Here is a 25,163-nt window from a genome sequence, read left to right as displayed (position 1 = left end):
AGTTGAGCACATAATATATCTCAGTACTTGCATTTATTTTATAGTCTTGTTTGCAAATCTCTCTCTAGGGTGCCAATAATGTTGGACCTGACAGTATATTTTATATGCTACATATTTCAAATGAACACAACTTATTTAGAACTTAACCCAACTCTTCACATTTCCTGGCAATCAGTTTAGCTGCTTTTGTCATACCAACTCAAGTCAATCTAATGTTGTGTTAGATGCTTATACCACCACTATAACTAATATAATGGATCATTAAACAATCTAATGTTGTGTTAGATGCTTATACCACCACTATAACTAATATAATGGATCATTAAACAATCTAATGTTGTGTTAGATGCTTATACCACCACTATAACTAATATAATGGATCATTCAACAATCTAATGTTGTGTTAGATGCTTATACCACCACTATAACTAATATAATGGATCATTAAATAATCTAAAGTTGTGTTAGATGCTTATACCACCACTATAACTAATATAATGGATCATTAAACAATCTAAAGTTGTGTTAGATGCTTATACCACCACTATAACTAATATAATGGATCATTAAACAATCTAATGTTGTGTTAGATGCTTATACCACCACTATAACTAATATAATGGATCATTAAACAATCTAATGTTGTGTTAGATGCTTATACCACCACTATAACTAATATAATGGATCATTAAACAATCTAATGTTGTGTTAGATGCTTATACCACCACTATAACTAATATAATGGATCATTAAACAATCTAATGTTGTGTTAGATGCTTATACCACCACTATAACTAATATAATGGATCATTCAACAATCTAAATGTTTAACAAAGACAGTCATTGCACATTCAAAAGAGGGAGAAATGTTTTCCCAATAAGCCAAAGGTCACTCTAGCTAGCCTGACTGCTCCCGATGGACTTGAAGTGATAACTGGTTGCAGATATACAGTACAGGTACACACAAACAACCTTCGGCCTCTTTTTATGAGCCACAGGGTAGATGTCCAGTGAACGGACCACTGCTGACAGTAAACTGCAGTATATGAAGACCTGGTAGTCTGAACTAATGCACTGACTCATACTCACGCATATACACACACACACATATACACACTCGAGCGGACACACGAGCCACACACTCACTCAGGCACACACACTCACACACTGACAACGGGACTGAGGGATCAATCTTTCCAGAGCATTTTGTTAGATCGCCATCCAAGAGGACTGGGAAAGGATTCTGGGAAAGGAGTATGGCTGTGGGGTGATCGGGGGAGGGAGGGGTGGGGGATGTCATTCTGTTTAGATTTGTTTGATGTGTGATATCTGTGTAATTGCGTCCTTTATCTTGCCATATAAAGCCCCGTAGCAATTTTTGTCAGTTAATCTGACACTATTGATTAAGAGAACAGACATTTAGATCAGCATCATTTAGGATTAACTCAACAAAGGAAAATTTTGTTCTAATATTGTTTGCCAAAATGGCTCTCAGTATTTCAGGAATGACCCATTATATTCACAGAACTAGTGGCAGCAGTCCCAAACTGAACAAACTGTTCTGATTCATGACCTCAATTCATAAGCATGAACTAACTTGACAGTTACTCTCTTTCAATTGTTCCTCCATGTAGACTCCATCCAGCCTCTGGCACTGATGATGTACTTACTGGTGTTGATGTAGCCTTCTATGGCTAGGCCTAGTACATCACCCACTGTGTGCTGCTGGGGGGTTGGAGACCTGGCAGACTACTCAGCCAGACACAGGTAGGAGGTTGATCCAGGACAGAATAAAAATCAGCCACTCTGCGACTGGGAGGCCAAACAAGATGGCCGCCATCTCCACAGGAGCCAAGATTGCCGACGTGACTCAGGTGTCTGAAGGATGACTTCAGAGCCTGGCAATGATGCCAGGGAGAACTATTATAGAATTTCCTGCTTTCTGGGGAGCGCGAAGGGGAATGTGAAGGTCAAAGGGGAATGTGAAGAGTTAGGTGGGATTCAGTGTCGTCTGCTCAAGGTAGAAGCTGAATTTATGGTGCTGTTCATTCTAGCAGTTACATGCACACGGAGAAGACAGTAAACACAATCTGCTAGAATGGTTACTTACACTGTCTGAGTTATATTAGTGGGGCTAAGACTGTAATCCATTCAGCATGGCCTCAACTCAACTGCGCTGGATGAATCTGCTATCAGAGAACCAGCCAGGAGAGAGGTTGTTGCTGAGAGTTACAACTCTCTTTACCCTCCAACGCAACTATTGCCATATTCTAAATGGGATAAATGACATCAGTTTTTGAAATCATAATCTAATCTGCTGCTGTGTTGTGGCTTTACATTTATAGCATGGGTGTTTTTTTAATGGAAGCCTCTCCAACATAATCCAGGTGGAGTTGGGCATTCCCCAGGGCAGCTGTCTAGGCCCCTTACTTGTTATAATCTTTACTAATTACCTGGCACTGGCTCTGAATAAATCTTGTGTGTCTATGTTGGCTGATGACTCAACATTCTACACATCAGCTACTACAGCAAGTGAAATCACTGCAGCATTTAACAAAGAGCTGCTGTCAGTTTTAAAATGGGTGGCAAGTAATAAGCTAAATATTTTAAAAAGCATTGTATTTGGGACAAATCATTCACTAAACCCTTAACTAAATCTTGTAATGAGTAATGTGGAAATTTAGCAAATTGAGGAGACTAAATTGCTTGGTGTAAGCCTGGATATTAAACTGACATGGTCCAAAGATATTGATGCAATGGTAGCTAAGATGGGGAGAGATCTGTCCGTAATAAAGCGTTGCTCTGCCTTCTTGGCATCTCTATCAACAAAAGTCCTACATGCACTAGTTTTGTCACACCTGGACTACTGCCCAGTCATACAGGTGGGGGACATAGGCACATGTCTGGCCCTTAAATGTACACTGAGAGCTAACATCAATGACATGCATGTCTATCTCTCCCGGTAGATGACAGATTGACTGCATCACTACTTTCGTTTGTGAGAGGTATTGACAAGTTGAAAGCACTGAGCTGTCTGTTTAAACAACTAGCACACAGACACCCATGCATACCCGACAAGACATGCCACCAGGGGTCTCTTCACAGTCCCCAAGTCCAAAACGAACTCAGAAAAACACACAGTACTACACAGAGCCATGACTGCATGGAACTCTGTAACTCATGCAAGCTTTAAAATAAACATAAAAATACACCTTATGGAACAATGCGGACTATGAGGAGACACACACACACACACACACACACACACACACACACACACACACACACACACACACACATAATTTAGATATGTAGTGGTGTAATAATGTTAATGTACTGTTTTATTTTAGTCTTCATTTGTTTGGCAGGACCTAATGGGGATCCATAATAAATACCAATACAAAAATAGGCTGCAGTTATTAACATACCCAGTCACATTCACGCTGCATGCACACATAAGCATTTGTGCACCCACACACACAAAAATCTACACACACACACACACACACACACACACACACACACACACACACACACACACACACACACACACACACACACACACACACACACACACACACACACACACACACACACACACACACACACACACACACACACACACAGTCTGGGACAAGACTACTGTAAGGGGACACCTTGGGCCAGGACAAACATGTATTTATCCCGGAGTCCTGCTGTGTGGTGGGACGCAGCGCTAGCTGAAGATTGATACTGGTGTCTAGTGCAGTGCATTAAACACCCCCGTCCAGGCCTCATACTGAGACGAGGGGGGGAGCTGCTCTCACAGAGCTACCCTGAGATGTGAAGACTGCCCTGATTCTGTCTGACGTGGCAGGAATTTACAACGCCCAGCAGGGGAGAGACGCACAACGGCCCAGGAATGGCTAGAGGTTTATGTACATGAAAAGAACGGGCTGGGGAGTACTCTACGGGGACCTGGAAAAACCTACAACTGTGCTGGATCAGACAGCAACGAGTCATTGTGATCTGATAGATAAAGACTAACAGTTTATATATATATGAGAAAAGGAGGCTGGCTACACTATTGGCAAAACTGTTGTAGGTAACAAAATAGTGGTGGATAAAATCTGAAAACTAATCTTCATAACAGCTATTTGGAAGATACTCTGATCTGGATCTCACCAACCTAATCTTCAGTAGAATATGAAACACTACAGTAGAAACTCATTATAAACTTCTAAGGTCATCCATTTAATAACCTTTCCTATTCAGCAGCATGTGATTTCAATATAATCAACACCAACTCAATACCAGACTTGCTCTGCCAATGAATTCTGATTCAATCTGCTTATTGGAAACAAATGGGGGTGTAGGTATGTATATAGCTCAGTAATCAGTCCTGGTGCTATGGCTGTGACTGGGTGACAGGGGCAGAGTACAGCTGGCTCAAATGGGAAGCAGGTGTGCCCATGAGGGACTGGGTTACATTTCCCAGGCCCATCGGAAACAGGGGGAAAGGGAAACTGGCCAAAGAGCGGGGGCCATTTTGTGACACCGTAGCTGTGAGGCAGGAAATGTGAAATGTGGGAATGTGTCGTGTGGTGCCTGAGGGTTGTTAATGGGGCTCGGACTGGGAGAATGTCCGCCCTCCTGCCATGTTGAACCAGCACTAAGACCTGATAGGACTCGACACGGGAGCCCAGGATCAAAGAGACTTGTCTGGACCGGAGGAGAGGAGAGGTTGGAGGAGAAATGGAAGGAAAGAGCCTTTGACCTGGTACTTCCTAGGCTAGAAGTGTGTGTATGAGGGGTTTGTAGATGTGTGTGTTTGTAGATGTGTGTGTGCGTGAGGGGTTTGTAGATGTGTATGCCCTGAGGCAGACAGGCCTCAGACCACGGAGCTGGCCTTTAATCAGAGAGCAGACCACTGGCATGATGAAGCACAGAAACTTCCCCAGACCAGTAGAACAGGACAGAGAGAGGCTTGATGAAGGTTGAAATGTGTGTACACTAGGCTTTCCAACAAAACATTCAAACCGTTAGAAGCTTAATGAAATGACTTTGTCCCTCAATATCAGTGGGTTCCTTTACCCTGATGTTCTCCTCCACCTCCATGTGTCCCAGCAGCTTTCCGTTGATGGAGAAGAAGCAGAAGTGTCCCTTGTCGTAGTAGACTACGGCGTGGCCCTCTGTAGAGGACTGGATGAGACGGGGCTGCACGCAACCCCCCGGGCCCTCCAGGGTCCGCAGCAGGTCCCCATTCATGGAATGGATCAGACACGGGCCCTCTGTGAGTGGAGGAACATAGAAGTTACTAACCAGGGACTGATTTCCAATGATTCACTCAAGGGTTTTCATCATAATGACATTATAACATAGTCATTTCTTCTTCTAAATCCAAAGCGACTCACAGACGTGTCTACATTGACAGTATGAAGTTGTTCAGTATGAAAGTGTTCACTGTTCTGATATTTATATTGTCAGTGTGACCAAGATCTAAGCTACTTTGAACCCAGTCTGTAGCAAGAGGCCTCAGTTGATCCACACACACACATACTCACCTCTGCAGCCACTGATGACCAGTCCCAGCTCGGCACACACACTGGCGCAGGTCACCTCACAGTCATGACCCGTCAGAATGGCTCTGGGCGTCACAAACTCAGCTGGGGAAAAACACACGTTAGCCAATGGAAATCAGGTGTGGGCATGTACATTTTACAGCCACTAGAGGGCGGTAAACTCCACAAACATTTTCCTATAAGTCATAATGTCTCAGAATGTGATGCTTGGAATATTCAAAGTGGAAGACCCACTTTATGGTCATGCGTTTCACCACATAGAAATGAAAATTCAGAAATGAATGGCAACATGTTGTCAGAGTATGTGCTCCGGCTATAAAACAATGCAGAGTGATTCTGACGAGCTCTCATCATAACTGTCAGTGGTTTTAGCCACTGGGTGTGGGGTGGTTGTGAGAATTGGTCCTTATTTAAGAGTGGCTATGTGGTGGACTCTGACATCACTGGAACTAGAGCATAGTAGCTGCCATTTATTCTAGACCCAGACCAGACACACTCCCAACTCACCCCCACCCCTCTCAGCAAACAGACAGGACTCTAGCGATAGCATCTCCACTCTCTCTCTCCAACACTTGTCACTAACAGTCTCCCTCTTCCTTTAATACACTGTACTCCCCCAGAAGAGCCTAACCCACTCCAGATGCCTCCAGACAAGAGACTGGGCTCTGACACCGTCCTTTAGGAGATGAGGAGGAGAGAGAGAAGAGAAAGAGATGTGCCAAAAAGAACAGCCCATCATTCACTTGCGTTGGGCTGAGCCATCAGAGACAAGACCCCAAACAAGAGTTCTGCTCTGGGTTATAGCTCCAACCAATCAACACCTGTCCTGCCCAGTGTTGGATATACCACAATGTTGACCACTACATCAGTCAGTGATGAAACTTGTTAAGTAAATACAGCCAACGGACATGCACTGCAGAGTAGACAGAGAAGAAAGAGTCAAACCTCCCTCCCTCCCTCTCTCTATCCCTGCCTCCCTCCCTCTATCTTTCTCTCCCTCTCTCTCTCTCTGAGGGATGTTAAAGTCTATCTGCCACTTTGTGGTGCTTTACAGGAGCCAGGTTGCTGCACTGATAATATTGGTGTTTAACAGGGGGTCCCAGCTGACCCCTGCTCCCTTTGATGTGGGGTGAGAGGTCAGAGTTCATAGTAAAGCTGCTAAAGCACTGTACCACAGTCAGTCCCACACTGCAGTTCATTAGGAGGTCACTATCAGACAGAGGGCGTCTCAACGCCACGTCTCGCACGGTGCCCTGGGTCTTCTCAAACAGAGGAGAGGACGGGGTCAAGTTCAACTACAGCAGGAGACAGACAGCACTTCAAGAAGGAAGTCATAGAAATGGAAAAGCTAGAATGGACATGGTTGTTAAATACCGAATTGTTTTACATGGGAGCCACCTATAGAATATGCTGTTACTTTGCTGAGCCTTGAGGATTGGAACAGCACGTTCTGAGGAGTGATGTTGGAGAGAACATACCTAGGAGATAGCTGACTATGTTCACCATTGATGTTGTAGAGAACACACCTAGGAGATATTGACTATGTTCACCATTGATGTTGTAGAGAACACACCTAGGAGATAGCTGACTATGTTCACCATTGATGTTGTAGGGAACACACCTAGGAGATATTGACTATGTTCACCATTGATGTTGTGGAGAACATACCTAGGAGATAGCTGACTATGTTCACCATTGATGTTGTAGGGAACACACCTAGGAGATAGCTGACTATGTTCACCATTGATGTTGTGGAGAACATACCTAGGAGATATTGACTATGTTCACCATTGATGTTGTGGAGAACATACCTAGGAGATAGCTGACTATGTTCACCATTGATGTTGTGGAGAACATACCTAGGAGATATTGACTATGTTCACCATTGATGTTGTGGAGAACACACCTAGGAGATATTGACTATGTTCACCATTGATGTTGTAGAGAACACACCTAGGAGATAGCTGACTATGTTCACCATTGATGTTGTAGGGAACACACCTAGGAGATATTGACTATGTTCACCATTGATGTTGTGGAGAACATACCTAGGAGATAGCTGACTATGTTCACCATTGATGTTGTAGGGAACACACCTAGGAGATAGCTGACTATGTTCACCATTGATGTTGTAGAGAACACACCTAGGAGATAGCTGACTATGTTCACCATTGATGTTGTAGGGAACACACCTAGGAGATAGCTGACTATGTTCACCATTGATGTTGTAGGGAACACACCTAGGAGATAGCTGACTATGTTAAGCATTGATGTTGTAGAGAACACACCTAGGAGATAGCTGACTATGTTCACCATTGATGTTGTAGGGAACACACCTAGGAGATAGCTGACTATGTTCACCATTGATGTTGTAGGGAACACACCTAGGAGATAGCTGACTATGTTCACCATTGATGTTGTAGAGAACACACCTAGGAGATATTGACTATGTTCACCATTGATGTTGTAGAGAACACACCTAGGAGATAGCTGACTATGTTCACCATTGATGTTGTAGGGAACACACCTAGGAGATAGCTGACTATGTTCACCATTGATGTTGTAGGGAACACACCTAGGAGATAGCTGACTATGTTAAGCATTGATGTTGTAGAGAACACACCTAGGAGATAGCTGACTATGTTCACCATTGATGTTGTAGGGAACACACCTAGGAGATAGCTGACTATGTTCACCATTGATGTTGTAGGGAACACACCTAGGAGATAGCTGACTATGTTCACTAGCCCTTTTCCCACTATATAGCCATTGTGCAAATTAACAAGCGTTGGAATAAATTTGAGTATTTTGACTGCACATTTAACAACTTCACTGCGCAATTGAATTAGACTTTGGTTAAGTTTAACTCAATACACATAAATGACTGACTCCTGAACTTTCTGGAGTAAAAACACAACGTGTGTAAATCTTTCATTAGTGCAGACTCCTCTGATATACTAACTGCCTTCAGCTTGGTGGGTAGTAACCCTAAACACAGTAAAGGCAGAAAATCCTGTACCTCCACTGACCTCCCCTGTAAAGTAAAAAGGCTCCTGGTATGATGGACAACCCCTTTAAGTTCATTTCAGTGAAGTATTTTAACGGCTTTTAAAGGCCCAGACAGGCACCCTGACGACTTTCCAACTACGTTCCACCATGCTGACACTGTGGCCACACCAGGTCATGATCTCACCATGTATAGATTTCATTAAGTTAACTGTCAAACACCCTAAACGTCAGAAACTCTGATTTATGTCCTACAACGGCGAGGATTAAAGCGTGATGTCGGATTTTGCCTGTGGAAGATCAATAAAACTGATATATTGGTGTATCGTTTAACCTTTTGAGCTGCTCACCACCATTTGGTTTGCATTAGGCAGACATCTGATCACAATATAATACATAAAACCAACACTGCTAACGTACGTGTGTGTGTACTGAAAAGAGTATCACTTACCTGGGGAAAGAGAAATGTGTGTGTGTGTGTGAGAGAGTGTGTGTGTGTACTGAGAAGGGTATCATTTACCTGGGGAAAGAGAAATGTGTGTGTGTGTGTGTGTGTGTGTGTGTGTGTGTGTACTGAGAAGGGTATCATTTACCTGGGGAAAGATAAATGTGTGTGTACTGAAAAGAGTATCACTTACCTGGGGAAAGAGAAATGTGTGTGTGTGTGTGTGTGTGTGTGTGTGTGTGTGTGTGTGTGTGTGTGTGTGTGTGTGTGTGTGTGTGTGTGTGTGTGAGGGTATCATTTACCTGGGGAAAGAGAAATGTGTGTGTGTGTGTGTGTGTGTGTGTGTGTGTACTGAGGAGGGTATCATTTACCTGGGGAAAGAGAAATGTGTGTGTGTGTGTGTGTGTGTGTGTGTGTGTGTGTGTGTGTGTGTGTGTGTGTGTGTGTGTGTGTGTGTGTGTGTGTGTGTGTGTGTGTGTGTGTGTGTGTGTGTGTGTGTGTGTACTGAGAAGGGTATCATTTACCTGGGGAAAGAGAAATGTGTGTGTGTGTGTGTGTGTGTACTGAGAAGGGTATCATATTTACCTGGGGAAAGAGAAATTTGTGTGTGTGTGTGTACTGAGAAGGGTATCATTTACCTGGGGAAAGAGAAATGTGTGTGTGTGTGTGTGTACTGAGGAGGGTATCATTTACCTGGGGAAAGAGAAATGTGTGTGTGTGTGTGTGTAGAAATGTGTGTGTGTGTGTGTACTGAGAAGGGTATCATTTACCTGGGGAAAGAGAAATGTGTGTGTGTGTGTGTGTACTGAGGAGGGTATCATTTACCTGGGGAAAGAGAAATGTGTGTGTGTGTGTGTGTGTGTGTGTGTGTGTGTGTGTGTGTGTGTGTGTGTGTGTGTGTGTACTGAGGAGGGTATCATTTACCTGGGGAAAGAGAAATGTGTGTGTGTGTGTACTGAGAAGGGTATCATTTACCTGGGGAAAGAGAAATGTGTGTGTGTACTGAGAAGGGTATCATATTTACCTGGGGAAAGAGAAATGTGTGTGTGTGTGTACTGAGAAGGGTATCATATTTACCTGGGGAAAGAGAAATGTGTGTGTGTGTGTGTGTGTACTGAGGAGGGTATCATATTTACCTGGGGAAAGAGAAATGTGTGTGTGTGTGTACTGAGAAGGGTATCATATTTACCTGGGGAAAGAGACATGTGTGTGTGTGTGTGTGTGTGTGTACTGAGGAGGGTATCATATTTACCTGGGGAAAGAGAAATGTGTGTGTGTGTGTGTGTGTGTGTGTGTGTAATGCTTAGAGAGAAAAAGATATCATTTCAGCTGTTGTTCACTGAATGATTATCTAGAGGCTACTTCTTAAATGTATCTTTATTAAAAAGTCATGGTTTAAAATGTGGGGACGACGACCCATAAACCTGTGTGTTCTACCGTTGAGCCACCAGAGGTCAGCATAGTCTGCAGAATCCACTCCCACTGTGCATGCTCTCTACTGCTCTTCACTCACTCACACAGAGAAGAGTGGACGGATCAGGCACTGATTGTGTAGATGTGTGTGTGTGTGTGTGTGTGTGTGTGTCTGTGTGTGTGTGTCTGTGTGTGTGTGTCTGTGTGTCTGTGTGTGTGTGTCTGTGTGTGTGTGTCTGTGTGTGTCTGTGTGTGTGTCTGTGTGTGTGTGTGTCTGTGTGTGTGTCTGTGTGTGTGTGTGTGTGTGTGTGTGTGTGTGTGTGTGTGTGTGTGTGTGTGTGTGTGTGTGTGTGTGTGTGTGTGTGTGTGTGTGTGTGTAAATGAAACATTTGGATACTGCAGACACATTTGGCACCGAGAAGGCTAATTTGTGTCAGCCAGCAGCTAAACAGGAACTAGCTTGTGTGTGTGTGTGTGTGTGTGTGTGTGTGTGTGTGTGTATGGGGTCTGAACTTGAAAGCACTGTGTTTGGCGGGAGAATAAAGGAATCTCTGGTGTGTGTGTTCGTTCGTGCCCTATGGTTAGCAGACCCTGATGCGGTCTAGAGCAATGGAGCATCATATTGTGGTGGTGGGCCGGACTGATTAAAGTACTGCTGCTAAAACTCACTGCTGCACCATGCAGAATCTGGCAGGCTGGAGAAGAACAGATGCACACACACTCAGAGACCGACACAGAGAGACCGACACAGAGAGACCGACACAGAGAGACCGACACAGAGAGACCGACACAGAGAGACCGAGAGACCGAGACAGAGAGACCGAGACACAGAGACCGAGACTGAGAGACCGACACAGAGAGACCGAGACAGAGAGACCGACACAGAGAGACCGACACAGAGAGACCGACACAGAGAGACCGACACAGAGAGACCGACACAGAGAGACCGACACAGAGAGACCGACACAGAGAGACCGACACAGAGAGACCGAGACAGAGAGACCGACACAGAGAGACCGACACAGAGAGACCGACACACAGAGAGACCGACACAGAGAGACCGACACACAGAGAGACCGAGACAGAGAGACCGAGACACCGAGACCGAGACACCGAGACCGAGACACCGAGACAGAGACACCGAGACAGAGACACCGAGACAGAGACACCGAGACAGAGACACCGAGACAGAGACACCGAGACAGAGACACCGAGACAGAGACACCGAGATAGAGAGACCGAGACAGAGACCAACAGAGAGAGAGAGAGACAGAGAGACCGAGACAGAGACCAACAGAGAGAGAGAGAGACAGAGAGACCGAGACAGACACCAACAGAGAGAGAGAGAGACAGAGAGACCGAGACAGACAGAGAGAGAGAGAGAGAGACAGAGAGACCGAGACCGAGACACCGAGACAGAGACACCGAGACAGAGACACCGAGATAAAGACCAACAGAGAGAGAGAGACAGAGACCAACAGAGAGAGAGACAGAGACACCGAGACAGAGACACAGAGAGACCGAGACAGACAGAGAGAGAGAGAGAGACCCAGACACCGAGACAGAGACACCGAGACCGAGAGACAGAGACCAACAGAGAGAGAGACAGAGACACCGAGACAGAGACACAGAGAGACCGAGATAGAGAGACCGAGACAGAGACCAACAGAGAGAGAGAGACAGAGACCAACAGAGAGAGAGAGACAGAGCGACCGAGACAGAGAGACAGAGAGAGAGACACACTTGATTCACAAACTACCCTGTACACAACGCAGGCTGGCTCAGGCCGAAGAATAACAGATGCACATATACAGATACAGAGCCTTCAGAAAAGTATTTACACTGCTTGACTTTTTCCACATTTTGTTGAGTTATAGACTGAATAAAAAAATTATCAAATTTAAAAAAATGTGTCACAGGTCAACACACAATACCCCATGATATCGAAGTGGTATTATGTTTATAAATATTTTTTTCAAATGAAAAGCTGAAATGCCTTGAGTCAATAAGTATTCAAGCCCTTTGTTATGGCAAGCCTAAATTAGTTCAGTAGTAGAAATGCTTAAAAAGTCACAATAAGTTGCATGGACTTAGTGTTTAACATGATTTTTAAATCCCGATCTCTGTTCCCCACACATACAATTGTCTGTAAGGTCCCCCAGTCGAGCAGTGAATTTCAAACGCCGATTCAACCACAAAGACCAGGAAGGTTTTCCAATGCCTCGCAAATAAGGGCACCTACTATTGGTAGATACAACATTTTTATATTTTTATTAAAAAGACATTGAATATCCATTCGAGCATGGTGAAGTTACACTTTGGATGGTGTATGAATACACCCAGTCACGACAAAGATACAGGCGTCCTTCCTAACTCAGATGCCAGAGAGGAAGGAAACCGCTCAGGGATTTCACCATGAGGCCAGTGGTGACTTAAAAACAGTTAGAGTTAATTGGCTGTAATGGGAGAAAACTGAGATTGTAGTTACTCCACAATAATTTACCTAATTGACAGAGGGAAAATAAGGATGCCTGTACAGAATACAAATACTCCCAAACATCGATCCTGTTTGCAACAAGGCACTAAAGTAATACTGCAAAAAATGTGACAAAGCAATTAACTTGTTGTCCTGAATACAAAGTGTTATGTTTGGGGCAAATCCAATACAACACATTACTAAGTACCACTCTCCATATTTTCCAGCATATTAGTGGCTGCATCATGTTATGGGTATGCTTGCAATCATTATGGACTGGGGAGTTAAACAGGATAAAAGATAAATGTAATGGAGCTAAGCACATGCAAAATCCTAGAGGAAAACATGGTTCAGTCTGCTGTCCACCAGACAAATTCACCTTTCAGCAGGACAATAACCTAAAACACAAGTCCAAATATACACTGGAGTTGCTTACCAAGACGACATTGAATGTTCTTGAGTTGCCGAGATACAGTTTGACTTAAATCTACTTGAAAATCTATGGCAAGACCTGAAAATGGTCGTCTAGCAATGATCAACAACCAATTTGACAAGAGCTTGAAGAATTCTGAAAATAATAAATGGGCAAATGTTGCACAATGCAGGTGTGGAAAGCTCTTAGAGACGTACCCAGAAAGACTGCTTCTACAAAGTATTGACTCAGGGGTGTGAATACTTATGTAAATGAGATATTTCTGTATTTCATTATCAATAACTTTGGTAACATTTCTAAAATCATGTTTTCTATTTGTCATTATGGGGTATTGAGTGTAGATGGGTAAGAGAAAAAAATAATATTTCCATTTTGAATTCAGGCTGTAACACAAAAGGTGGAATAAGTCAATGGGTATGAATACTTTCTGAAGGCCCTGTACACACACTTTATACAAACACACACGCTGGATTCACTACTCGACTGTACACCATGCAAACTGGCACTGCCTGGGGCAGGAGAAGAACAACCTACATATCGACACAGATACCCTAGACCAATACCAACTGCCCCATTCAATCAAATCTGCCAACCTTAAAGCCATGCGTAGCCCATGTGGAATTGGGGATTCATAAGGAACATCATTTAATGTATGTAGAATGTAATCATCTTTTCTTGTTTGATCTATTTGGTCTAAATTAACACAGCCCACAGTATGCATGTTTTAATAATGAAATGTACATTTCTACTGATTGTCCTCAGAGTGATGTAATCATCCATGTGTGAAGTACTAACCTCATATGGTAATATATTATACAATTACTTATTTATATCTTTTAGAATTAACCGAATATGCGGACCAATGATAATTTACACCTCGGAAACAAGGAATACCTCGACTGCTAAATCACCAAATAGCAGCCAAATCTGTAAAATAGCAGCCAAATCTATAAAATAGCAGCCAAATCTATAAAATAGCAGCCAAATCTGTAGAATAGCAGCCAAATCTGTAGAATAGCAGCCAAAAATCTGTAAAATAGCAGCCAAATCTATAAAATAGCAGCCAAAATCTGTAGAATAGCAGCCAAAATCTGTAGAATAGCAGCCAAAATCTGTAAAATAGCAGCCAAATCTGTAGAATAGCAGCCAAATCTATAAAATAGCAGCCAAATCTATAAAATAGCAGCCAAAATCTGTAGAATAGCAGCCAAATCTGTAGAATAGCAGCCAAATCTATAAAATAGCAGCCAAATCTATAAAATAGCAGCCAAAATCTATAAAATAGCAGCCACATCTATAAAATAGCAGCCAAATCTATAAAATAGCAGCCAAAATCTATAAAATAGCAGCCAAATCTATAAAATAGCAGCCAAATCTATAAAATAGCAGCCAAATCTGTAAAATAGCAGCCAAATCTGTAAAATAGCAGCCAAATCTGTAAAATAGCAGCCAAAATCTGTAAAATAGCAGCCAAAATCTGTAAAATAGCAGCCAAATCTGTAAAATAGCAGCCAAAATCTGTAAAATAGCAGCCAAATCTGTAAAATAGCAGCCAAATCTGTAAAATAGCAGCCAAATCTGTAAAATAGCAGCCAAATCTGTAGAATAGCAGCCAAAATATGTAGAATAGCAGCCAAAATCTGTAAAATAGCAGCCAAAATCTGTAAAATAGCAGCCAAATCTGTAGAATAGCAGCCAAAATCTGTAAAATAGCAGCCAAAATCTGTAAAATAGCAGCCAAATCTGTAGAATAGCAGCCAAATCTGTAGAATAGCAGCCAAAATCTGTAAAATAGCAGCCAAATCTGTAGAATAGCAGCCAAAATCTGTAGAATAGCAGCCAAAATCTGTAAAATAGCAGCCAAATCTGTAGAATAGCAGCCAAAATCTGTAAAATAGCAGCCAAATCTGTAGAATAGCAGCCAAAATCTGTAGAATAGCAGCCAAATCTATAAAATAGCAGCCAAATCTGTAGAATAGCAGCCAAAATCTGTAAAATAGCAGCCAAATCTGTAGAATAGCAGCCAAAATCTGTAGAATAGCAGCCAAATCTATAAAATAGCAGCCAAATCTGTAGAATAGCAGCCAAAATCTGTAAAATAGCAGCCAAATCTGTAGAATAGCAGCCAAATCTGTAGAATAGCAGCCAAATCTATAAAATAGCAGCCAAATCTATAAAATAGCAGCCAAATCTGTAGAATAGCAGCCAAATCTGTAACATAGCAGCCAAAATCTGTAAAATAGCAGCCAACCAACATGCCCACCTTCCCGTAGCCATGTACCACACTTTTGGTTCATTTTAGTTTTGGAAACACCTCTTGGTAAATTCCACTCGTGGTGGGAAAGACTGCGACATCCACCTCCAAAACACCAGATGAGGTCAGTGACACGCTGTCATCTAACGTTCCGTGTTCCAGATCAACAACCGATGAGTCTTATTAACCAAATCACAATTTGTCATAAATTGCAGTCCATTTGTAGCAGAGCACTTAACGGGATGTAAGGGTCTCTAAAGCCAGCCAAATTAGTACCATGGAGGCAGTGACTCTCACTGCTCTGTGCTGTGTTTAGTCCTTTGATCATCACGGTCCGTGTCATATGTCACGGTAGGAGTAAGGGCTGTAAGGGGCGGCCCCCAACGGTAACGTTTTGCACTTCTCACCACTGTTCTAACCCCGCATCAGATGGAAGGTGGTGGGCTTTCATGTGACCAGCGACCCCCACGTCACATCTACCGTCTCTCAGTGGTCCTCGGACTCTCACTTTCACTCACACACACATGGAGGGACAACACACACACACACACAGATGTATGTGCGCACACACACACACTAACGTTCTCTTACACACACCAACTTTCTCTCTAACACACACACACACACACTATAGAGCGAGAGGCCATTTCTTGCCCACAGTCAGTTCCCTGAAATCCAATCTGTGTGTAGGCGACCTAGTGTGGTCAGCTGAAACTAGTTGTTACTTTACAGACTGGGGCCGTAAATACAGTCAGACCTGTCTCTGAGAGAGAGGGTGTGGTACTTTACACAGGCAGCTCTATTCTGATTGTTTTCCCAATTATTGGCAAAAGAGCTGATCTGATTGGTCAAAAGACCAATTAGTAAGAAGAAATCTGAATTGGGCTGCCCTGTGTAAACGCAGCCTCACTCGTCATGTTAATGTAGGATTTCCCCCCCTAGCATAAGGAGTGTACTCACTTCCGGGGTTCTCTCCGATGCTGCTGTGTTTTCCATTCCAGTACCAGAGCAGTAACGTGGCGTCTCTGGAGCCTGACAGGACGTAGCAGTCCCCTCCGATGTACGACTCAGACCTGGCCAGACACGTCACCACGTCACGGTGACCAAACACTATCTGGGTCAGCTTCCCTGGAAACACACACACCATATGAGCCACAGCCCTGATTTTTATTCTAGTTATGAAATATTAAAATACAGTAGCAATTTATTTTTCAGTACTTGATGTACTGTATTTGGCACTTGACATAGAAGCTACACAATTTACAGTAGTATTACAGCAACAACACTAATGGCAAGCGTTCTAAAATAACATGTATAAAACTGTAATTAACATAAAATGTCTCAATATTCCATCATATAAGCCGTCTACTTGCAAACAAATGTGCTGAGCAAAAAAAACACACTCTCTGAACCATTAATATACCTGCATGTGTCTGCTGGAGTAAAAACACACTCTCTGAACCATTAATATACCTGCATGTGTCTGCTGGAGTAAAAACACACTCTCTGAACCATTAATATACCTGCATGTGTCTGCTGGAGTAAAAACACACTCTCTGAACCATTAATATACCTGCATGTGTCTGCTGGAGTAAAAACACACTCTCTGAACCATTAATATACCTGCATGTGTCTGCTGGAGTAAAAACACACTCTCTGAAACATTAATATACCTAGTTGTTGCATGTGCCTGATGGAGTAAAAACACACTCTCTGAACCATTAATATACCTGCATGTGTCTGCTGGAGTAAAAACACACTCTCTGAACCATTAATATACCTAGTTGTTGCATGTGTCTGCTGGAGTAAAAACACACTCTCTGAACCATTAATATACCTAGTTGTTGCATGTGCCTGATGGAGTAAAAACACACTCTCTGAACCATTAATATACCTGCATGTGTCTGCTGGAGTAAAAACACACTCTCTGAACCATTAATATACCTAGTTGTTGCATGTGTCTGCTGGAGTAAAAACACACTCTCTGAACCATTAATATACCTGCATGTGTCTGCTGGAGTAAAAACACACTCTCTGAACCATTAATATACCTAGTTGTTGCATGTGCCTGATGGAGTAAAAACACACTCTCTGAACCATTAATATACCTGCATGTGTCTGCTGGAGTAAAAACACACTCTATGAACCATTGATATACCTAGTTGTTGCATGTGCCTGATGGAGTAAAAACACACTCTCTGAACCATTAATATACCTGCATGTGTCTGCTGGAGTAAAAACACACTCTCTGAACCATTAATATACCTAGTTGTTGCATGTGTCTGCTGGAGTAAAAACACACTCTCTGAACCATTAATATACCTAGTTGTTGCATGTGCCTGATGGAGTAAAAACACACTCTCTGAACCATTAATATACCTAGTTGTTGCATGTGTCTGCTGGAGTAAAAACACACTCTCTGAAACATTAATATACCTAGTTGTTGCATGTGCCTGATGGAGTAAAAACACACTCTCTGAAACATTAATATACCTAGTTGTTGCATGTGTCTGCTGGAGTAAAAACACACTCTCTGAAACATTAATATACCTAGTTGTTGCATGTGCCTGATGGAGTAAAAACACACTCTCTGAAACATTAATATACCTGCATGTGTCTGCTGGAGTAAAAACACACTCTCTGAAACATTAATATACCTATTTGTTGCATGTGTCTGCTGGAGTAAAAACACACTCTCTGAAACATTAATATACCTAGTTGTTGCATGTGTCTGCTGGAGTAAAAACACACTCTCTGAAACATTAATATACCTGCATGTGTCTGCTGGAGTAAAAACACACTCTATGAAACATTAACATACCTAGTTGTTGCATGTGTCTGCTGGAGTAAAAACACACTCTCTGAAACATTAATATACCTAGTTGTTGCATGTGCCTGATGGAGTAAAAACACACTCTCTGAAACATTAATATACCTAGTTGTTGCATGTGTCTGCTGGAGTAAAAACACACTCTCTGAAACATTAATATACCTAGTTGTTGCATGTGTCTGCTGGAGTAAAAACACACTCTCTGAAACATTAATATACCTAGTTGTTGCATGTGCCTGATGGAGTAAAAACACACTCTCTGAAACATTAATATACCTAGTTGTTGCATGTGTCTGCTGGAGTAAAAACACACTCTCTGAAACATTAATATACCTAGTTGTTGCATGTGTCTGCTGGAGTAAAAACACACTCTCTGAACCATTAATATACCTAGTTGTTGCATGTGCCTGATGGAGTAAAAACACACTCTCTGAAACATTAATATACCTAGTTGTTGCATGTGCCTGATGGAGTAAAAACACACTCTCTGAAACATTAATATACCTAGTTGTTGCATGTGTCTGCTGGAGTAAAAACACACTCTCTGAACCATTAATATACCTGCATGTGTCTGCTGGAGTAAAAACACACTCTCTGAAACATTAATATACCTAGTTGTTGCATGTGTCTGCTGGAGTAAAAACACACTCTCTGAACCATTAATATACCTAGTTGTTGCATGTGCCTGATGGAGTAAAAACACACTCTCTGAACCATTAATATACCTGCATGTGTCTGCTGGAGTAAAAACACACTCTCTGAACCATTAATATACCTGCATGTGTCTGCTGGAGTAAAAACACACTCTCTGAACCATTAATATACCTAGTTGTTGCATGTGCCTGATGGAGTAAAAACACACTCTCTGAACCATTAATATACCTGCATGTGTCTGCTGGAGTAAAAACACACTCTATGAACCATTGATATACCTAGTTGTTGCATGTGCCTGATGGAGTAAAAACACACTCTCTGAACCATTAATATACCTGCATGTGTCTGCTGGAGTAAAAACACACTCTATGAACCATTAATATACCTAGTTGTTGCATGTGCCTGATGGAGTAAAAACACACTCTCTGAACCATTAATATACCTGCATGTGTCTGCTGGAGTAAAAACACACTCTCTGAACCATTAATATACCTAGTTGTTGCATGTGCCTGATGGAGTAAAAACACACTCTCTGAACCATTAATATACCTGCATGTGTCTGCTGGAGTAAAAACACACTCTCTGAACCATTAATATACCTAGTTGTTGCATGTGCCTGATGGAGTAAAAACACACTCTCTGAACCATTAATATACCTAGTTGTTGCATGTGTCTGCTGGAGTAAAAACACACTCTCTGAAACATTAATATACCTAGTTGTTGCATGTGCCTGATGGAGTAAAAACACACTCTCTGAAACATTAATATACCTAGTTGTTGCATGTGTCTGCTGGAGTAAAAACACACTCTCTGAAACATTAATATACCTAGTTGTTGCATGTGCCTGATGGAGTAAAAACACAATCTCTGAACCATTAATATACCTGCATGTGTCTGCTGGAGTAAAAACACACTCTCTGAACCATTAATATACCTAGTTGTTGCATGTGCCTGATGGAGTAAAAACACACTCTCTGAACCATTAATATACCTAGTTGTTGCATGTGTCTGCTGGAGTAAAAACACACTCTCTGAAACATTAATATACCTGCATGTGTCTGCTGGAGTAAAAACACACTCTATGAAACATTAATATACCTAGTTGTTGCATGTGTCTGCTGGAGTAAAAACACACTCTATGAAACATGAATATACCTAGTTGTTGCATGTGTCTGCTGGAGTAAAAACACACTATGAAACATTAATATACCTAGTTGTTGCATGTGTCTGCTGGAGTAAAAACACATTCTCTGAAACATTAATATACCTAGTTGTTGCATGTGTCTGCTGGAGTAAAAACACACTCTCTGAAACATTAATATACCTAGTTGTTGCATGTGTCTGCTGGAGTAAAAACACACTCTCTGAACCATTAATATACCTAGTTGTTGCATGTGTCTGCTGGAGTAAAAACACACTCTATGAAACATTAATATACCTAGTTGTTGCATGTGTCTGCTGGAGTAAAAACACACTCTCTGAAACATTAATATACCTAGTTGTTGCATGTGTCTGCTGGAGTAAAAACACACTCTCTGAAACATTAATATACCTAGTTGTTGCATGTGTCTGCTGGAGTAAAAACACACTCTCTGAACCATTAATATACCTAGTTGTTGCATGTGCCTGATGGAGTAAAAACACACTCTCTGAAACATTAATATACCTAGTTGTTGCATGTGCCTGATGGAGTAAAAACACACTCTCTGAAACATTAATATACCTAGTTGTTGCATGTGTCTGCTGGAGTAAAAACACTCTCTGAAACATTAATATACCTGCATGTGTCTGCTGGAGTAAAAACACACTCTCTGAAACATTAATATACCTAGTTGTTGCATGTGTCTGCTGGAGTAAAAACACACTCTCTGAAACATTAATATACCTAGTTGTTGCATATGTCTGCTGGAGTAAAAACACACTCTCTGAAACATTAATATACCTAGTTGTTGCATGTGCCTGATGGAGTAAAAACACACTCTCTGAAACATTAATATACCTGCATGTGTCTGCTGGAGTAAAAACACACTCTATGAAACATTAATATACCTGCATGTGTCTGCTGGAGTAAAAACACACTCTCTGAACCATTAATATAACTGCATGTGTCTGCTGGAGTAAAAACACACTCTCTGAACCATTAATATACCTAGTTGTTGCATGTGTCTGCTGGAGTAAAAACACACTCTATGAAACATTAATATACCTAGTTGTTGCATGTGTCTGCTGGAGTAAAAACACACTCTCTGAAACATTAATATACCTGCATGTGTCTGCTGGAGTAAAAACACACTCTATGAAACATTAATATACCTAGTTGTTGCATGTGCCTGATGGAGTAAAAACACACTCTCTGAACCATTAATATACCTAGTTGTTGCATGTGTCTGCTGGAGTAAAAACACACTCTCTGAAACATTAATATACCTGCATGTGTCTGCTGGAGCAAAAACACACTCTCTGAAACATTAATATACCTGCATGTGTCTGCTGGAGTAAAAACACACTCTATGAAACATTAATATACCTAGTTGTTGCATGTGTCTGCTGGAGTAAAAACACACTCTCTGAACCATTAATATACCTAGTTGTTGCATGTGTCTGCTGGAGTAAAAACACACTCTATGAAACATTAATATACATAGTTGTTGCATGTGTCTGCTGGAGTAAAAACACACTCTCTGAAACATTAATATACCTAGTTGTTGCATGTGTCTGCTGGAGTAAAAACACACTCTCTGAAACATTAATATACCTAGTTGTTGCATGTGTCTGCTGGAGTAAAAACACACTCTATGAAACATTAATATACCTAGTTGTTGCATGTGTCTGCTGGAGTAAAAACACACTCTCTGAAACATTAATATACCTGCATGTGTCTGCTGGAGTAAAAACACACTCTATGAAACATTAATATATCTAGTTGTTGCATGTGCCTGATGGAGTAAAAACACACTCTCTGAAACATTAATATACCTAGTTGTTGCATGTGCCTGATGGAGTAAAAACACACTCTCTGAACCATTAATATACCTAGTTGTTGCATGTGTCTGCTGGAGTAAAAACACACTCTCTGAAACATTAATATACCTACCTAGTTGTTGCATGTGTCTGCTGGAGTAAAAACACACTCTCTGAACCATTAATATACCTGCATGTGTCTGCTGGAGTAAAAACACACTCTCTGAACCATTAATATACCTGCATGTGTCTGCTGGAGTAAAAACACACTCTCTGAACCATTAATATACCTAGTTGTTGCATGTGCCTGATGGAGTAAAAACACACTCTCTGAACCATTAATATACCTAGTTGTTGCATGTGTCTGCTGGAGTAAAAACACACTCTATGAAACATGAATATACCTAGTTGTTGCATGTGTCTGCTGGAGTAAAAACACACTCTCTGAACCATTAATATACCTGCATGTGCCTGCTGGAGTAAAAACACACTCTCTGAACCATTAATATACCTGCATGTGTCTGCTGGAGTAAAAACACACTCTCTGAAACATTAATATACCTAGTTGTTGCATGTGTCTGCTGGAGTAAAAACACACTATGAAACATTAATATACCTAGTTGTTGCATGTGTCTGCTGGAGTAAAAACACACTCTATGAAACATTAATATACCTAGTTGTTGCATGTGTCTGCTGGAGTAAAAACACACTCTCTGAAACATTAATATACCTAGTTGTTGCATGTGTCTGCTGGAGTAAAAACACACTCTCTGAAACATTAATATACCTAGTTGTTGCATGTGTCTGCTGGAGTAAAAACACACTCTCTGAAACATTAATATACCTAGTTGTTGCATGTGTCTGCTGGAGTAAAAACACACTCTCTGAAACATTAATATACCTAGTTATTGCATGTGCCTGATGGAGTAAAAACACACTCTCTGAACCATTAATATACCTAGTTGTTGCATGTGCCTGATGGAGTAAAAACACACTCTCTGAACCATTAATATACCTGCATGTGTCTGCTGGAGTAAAAACACACTCTCTGAACCATTAATATACCTGCATGTGTCTGCTGGAGTAAAAACACACTCTCTGAAACATTAATATACCTAGTTATTGCATGTGCCTGATGGAGTAAAAACACACTCTCTGAACCATTAATATACCTGCATGTGTCTGCTGGAGTAAAAACACACTCTCTGAAACATTAATATACCTGCATGTGTCTGCTGGAGTAAAAACACACTCTCTGAAACATTAATATACCTAGTTGTTGCATGTGTCTGCTGGAGTAAAAACACACTCTCTGAAATATTAATATACCTAGTTGTTGCATGTGTCTGCTGGAGTAAAAACACACTCTCTGAAATATTAATATACCTAGTTGTTGCATGTGCCTGATGGAGTAAAAACACACTCTCTGAAACATTAATATACCTAGTTGTTGCATGTGCCTGCTGGAGTAACTATTGTACACCTTCCAGATGAGCTCACAGTCTCACACTGATTTTCACAGGAGTGTAAATATTTTCTCTTGGTGTTTGTGTGTGCACATGTGTGTGTGTGTGTAATTGCTGTCAGATTGCAGGCCCATAGTAACAGCACCACGGCTGTCTAACAGGTTTCCCTCGTTATACTGTGACCTCTACAGTCAGTCGGTGAATATTTATCTAGTATTACAGACACACTTCACTGTTCTGTAACCCAGGGTACATTTCTGTCTGGGTGTGAGCTTCACTGTCTGTTTCATAATGACCTTTTATCTGGATAAAGAGAAGGATAATTGTAGTGTGTGTGTCCATGTGCGCAGTCTGGCTCAGCTTCTTACACACAGTTAACCAAGACATCATAGCTATGTAATATTAAAAATGTCTGACAGTTCATATATACACTAGAAAATAATGATAGATTCCTAATTATGGATTAATTTCTGCACAGTGCAGGAACTATGCCAAATCTAAGACTTCATTCTAAGTGGGTATGTGGGTAACGTGACGTGGGTGTTACAGGTTTTAAGTATCTAAAAAAGTATCTCAAATTGATTGCGAAGCTCAACAAAGTCATTTGTAGATGATTTGAACATGAGGCGAAAAAATGCTAATTACAGTCCCATGGATGAATGGTATTTGTGCCACAAATGCTAAAACATAAGTCTGGATTGCTGTAACACCTTGTCCATAGACCACCAACAGGTTAAGGAAACCAATATGTCATTTGGGAGAACTATCCCTTTAAATACACCCCCACCCACTTCAATTTCAGATTACATTCAATCAACAGGGCACTATGAGCAAGGTGGGGAGGGAGGAGAGAGTCTCTGTTTCCAAATCAAGTGTAGTAAATTGATCAAATCAGTCCTATTCTTTAACCTGGGGGGGCGACGGGGAGCGGGACAGCAGCTGTTGAACGCGTGTAAGATTAAAGCCATGTTCGTGTTCCGGTAGCACACCCCTGAGACAGACACACAATGGTCTCTCTCTTCCCCGACCCTCTTCCACTCCCTCTCTTCCATCTTTAGAGGAGATGGAGCCTCTGCCTTTCAAAATTGAATCACAGGCCTTTTGTAGATCTCCAGAGTGGTTCTGAATGGGGTTGTAGATGAGAGCCGGGATATACAGAGACGGAGCCGGGATATATAGAGATGGAGCCGGGATATATAGAGACGGAGCCGGGATATATAGAGACGGAGCCGGGATATATAGAGACGGAGCTGGGATATATAGAGACGGAGCCGGGATATATAGAGACGGAGCCGGGATATATAGAGACGGAGCTGGGATATATAGAGACGGAGCCGGGATATATAGAGACGGAGCCGGGATATATAGAGACGGAGCCGGGATATATAGAGACGGAGCCGGGATATATAGAATATATAGAGACGGAGCAGGATATATAGAGACGGAGCCGGGATATATAGAATATATAGAGACGGAGCCGGGATATATAGAGATGGAGCTGGGATATATAGAGACGGAGCCGGGATATATAGAGACGGAGCCGGGATATATAGAGACGGAGCGGGATATATAGAGACGGAGCCGGGATATATAGAGACGGAGCCGGGATATATAGAGATGGAGCTGGGATATATAGAGACGGAGCCGGGATATATAGAGACGGA

General features: G+C 41.8%; 1 protein-coding gene and 2 long non-coding RNA genes across 20 annotated transcripts in view; all 3 read right to left on the bottom strand.

The window, feature by feature from the left end:
* LOC118395562 (lipopolysaccharide-responsive and beige-like anchor protein) overlaps positions 1 to 25,163 on the bottom strand; it is a 405,339-nt gene that overhangs the window by 4,816 nt on the left and 375,360 nt on the right. Inside the window, 3 exon segments of the mRNA XM_052464349.1 lie at positions 5,074 to 5,270; positions 5,544 to 5,645; positions 16,549 to 16,716. Of these exon segments, the coding sequence (XP_052320309.1) occupies positions 5,074 to 5,270; positions 5,544 to 5,645; positions 16,549 to 16,716 (467 nt within the window).
* On the bottom strand, positions 5,653 to 9,299 carry LOC127907952 (uncharacterized). 17 transcript variants are annotated; one of them, XR_008065712.1, is made up of 7 exons: positions 8,185 to 9,299; positions 8,041 to 8,136; positions 7,850 to 7,993; positions 7,610 to 7,801; positions 7,515 to 7,562; positions 7,278 to 7,420; positions 5,653 to 7,039 (listed from the first exon to the last, which is right to left on the bottom strand). It is a non-coding gene; the product is annotated as an uncharacterized LOC127907952 (long non-coding RNA). The 17 variants fall into 17 exon arrangements; XR_008065702.1 differs by having other exon boundaries at positions 7,515 to 7,801; XR_008065709.1 differs by lacking the exon at positions 7,515 to 7,562 and having other exon boundaries at positions 7,563 to 7,801.
* LOC127907955 (uncharacterized) lies at positions 18,854 to 23,236 on the bottom strand. Of its 2 annotated transcripts, XR_008065724.1 has the most exons (4): positions 23,049 to 23,236; positions 22,224 to 22,323; positions 19,087 to 19,243; positions 18,854 to 19,029 (listed from the first exon to the last, which is right to left on the bottom strand). It is a non-coding gene; the product is annotated as an uncharacterized LOC127907955 (long non-coding RNA). The 2 variants fall into 2 exon arrangements; XR_008065725.1 differs by lacking the exon at positions 22,224 to 22,323.

This window comes from Oncorhynchus keta, chromosome 16 (genome assembly GCF_023373465.1).
Source record: "Oncorhynchus keta strain PuntledgeMale-10-30-2019 chromosome 16, Oket_V2, whole genome shotgun sequence".
NCBI classification, from domain to species: Eukaryota; Metazoa; Chordata; class Actinopteri; order Salmoniformes; family Salmonidae; genus Oncorhynchus; species Oncorhynchus keta.
This window is presented reverse-complemented; position numbering and strand designations above follow the sequence as displayed.